Here is a 1,970-nt window from a genome sequence, read left to right on the forward strand (position 1 = left end):
GCCTGCTGTCCCAGCTTAGCATGTTTTAAAAAGTTAAACTCAGCTCAGCCAATCAGATCCAGAGAGAGGCGGGCTCTCCCGTCAGCTGCAGGTGATGACTGGTCCTTCAGAGGCGTGAAGCCGGTTCCTATGGTAACCTCCTCTGCTAGCTGTCCTCTGATTGGTTGCGCTTTGAGAAGTCAGCAGTAAACAAGGTCAAAGTTGAAATAATCTCGGTGTGCAGAGGCTCCGCCCCCCCCTGAGAAACAACAACAGAGAATTACTAAGACTGACACACACACACACACACACACACACACACACACACACACACACACACACACACACACACACACACACACACAAATGTCTGTAATTTAATATGTACTGATGAGGTAACTCTCTCACCTGTGCAGGTAAACGGGAGCTGCCATGTTCCTCCTCCTCCTCTACACTGTTGTCATGGTGACCTGTGACCCCCCCCCTCAGTGGGCGGAGCCTCACAACGCCCCCCTCTCTCACCTGGTGGTGGCTGGGGGCCGGCTGTACGTGGGGGGGGTGGATCACCTGTACCAGCTGACCTCTGACCTGCAGCTGGAGGCTCAGGTGAGCACCGGCCCTCACCTGGACTCACCTGAGTGCCTCCCCCCCATCGAGCCCTCAGACTGCCCCTCGGCCACGCCCACGCACAACCACAACAAGCTGCTGCTGCTGGAGGCGGGGCCAGAGGGGGCGGGGCCAGTGAGCCTCATCGTCTGTGGCTCGCTGTTCCAGGGAATCTGTGACAAGAGGTGAGAGTTTGTTGTTGTTTATCTGAAGTTTTGAAAGAACAACCATAACATTCATCTGGTTGTAATTTAGACTTTTATATATCAATATTCCCATTACTCTTCTGTACAATTTCTATTATATTCTTTTTGATTTATATTTATTTGCACTATTATATCTGTTTTATTGTGTTGCTCTGTTGAACAAGTCATAATCTTGAGAAAAAAATCATAATTTTGAGAAAAAAATCATAATTTTGAGAAAAAAGTCATAATTGTTAACAACCTGTCTCTTCTTCTGTGGTGTTTAGGAGTCTGTCCAACGTCTCTCAGCTGGTGTACCAGACTCTGAACCCGGTGGACACGCAGTACGTCGCCGCCAACGACCCCCGCGTCTCCACCGTCGCCGTGGTGATCACCACCAGACAGGAAGGGGGCGGGGCCCTGCGGCTGATGCTGGTTGGACGAGGCTACACCAGCAAAGGGCCCGGGGACATCCCACCAATCACGACGCGGCGCCTGTCCCCGGCTGAGCCCCCCCGCCGGGCCTTCTCTCAGGAGGAGGACCTGGGGAAGCTGGTGGTGGGGAGCTACTCCGAGTACAACAACCACTTTGTGGCGGCCGTCTCCCACGGCGACCACGTGTACTTCCTGTTCTCGCGCCGCCACAGGAAGGAGTACCGCAGCTTCGTCTCGCGGCTCTGCCAATCAGATCGCAGCTTCTACTCCTACGTGGAGGTGCCGCTGCTCTGTGGGGGGGGGCACAACCTGGCGCAGGCCGCCATGCTGGGGGAGCTATCAGGCCCCGCCCCCTCAGGCTCCGCCCTCTTTGTCGTCATGGCAGCGGGACAGGCCTCCACCCCCGTGGCAACCGGCCGCTCCGCGCTCTGCGTTTATGGGATGGCAGCGCTGGACGCCATGATGCTAAGAGCACAGGAAGTGTGTTACACTGAAGGGGGGGGCAGCGGGGGGGAGGAGGCCTACATCGAGTACGCCGTGTCATCAAAGTGCCTGAAGCTGCCCAAGGTACACACACACACACACACACACACACACACACACACACACACACACACACACACACACGCACACACACACACACAGTGTCGTCAAAGTGCCTGAAGCTGCCCAAGGTAAACACACACACACACACACACACACACACACACACACACACACACACACACACACACACACACACACACACACACACACACACACACA

General features: G+C 55.2%; 1 protein-coding gene across 1 annotated transcript; it reads left to right on the forward strand.

The window, feature by feature from the left end:
• Nucleotides 1–387: 387 nt before the first annotated feature.
• Nucleotides 388–1,772, forward strand: LOC104957677 (plexin-B1-like; the record flags this gene model as incomplete). The annotated part of the gene is made up of 2 exons (XM_010785333.1): nucleotides 388–770; nucleotides 1,058–1,772. Coding segments are annotated over exons 1-2 (1,074 nt in total), but the record flags the coding sequence as incomplete, so codon positions are not given.
• Between the last annotated feature and the right edge of the window lie 198 nt (nucleotides 1,773–1,970).

This window comes from Notothenia coriiceps, unplaced genomic scaffold (genome assembly GCF_000735185.1).
Source record: "Notothenia coriiceps isolate Sejong01 unplaced genomic scaffold, NC01 NC01_scaffold00027542, whole genome shotgun sequence".
NCBI classification, from domain to species: domain Eukaryota; kingdom Metazoa; phylum Chordata; class Actinopteri; order Perciformes; family Nototheniidae; genus Notothenia; species Notothenia coriiceps.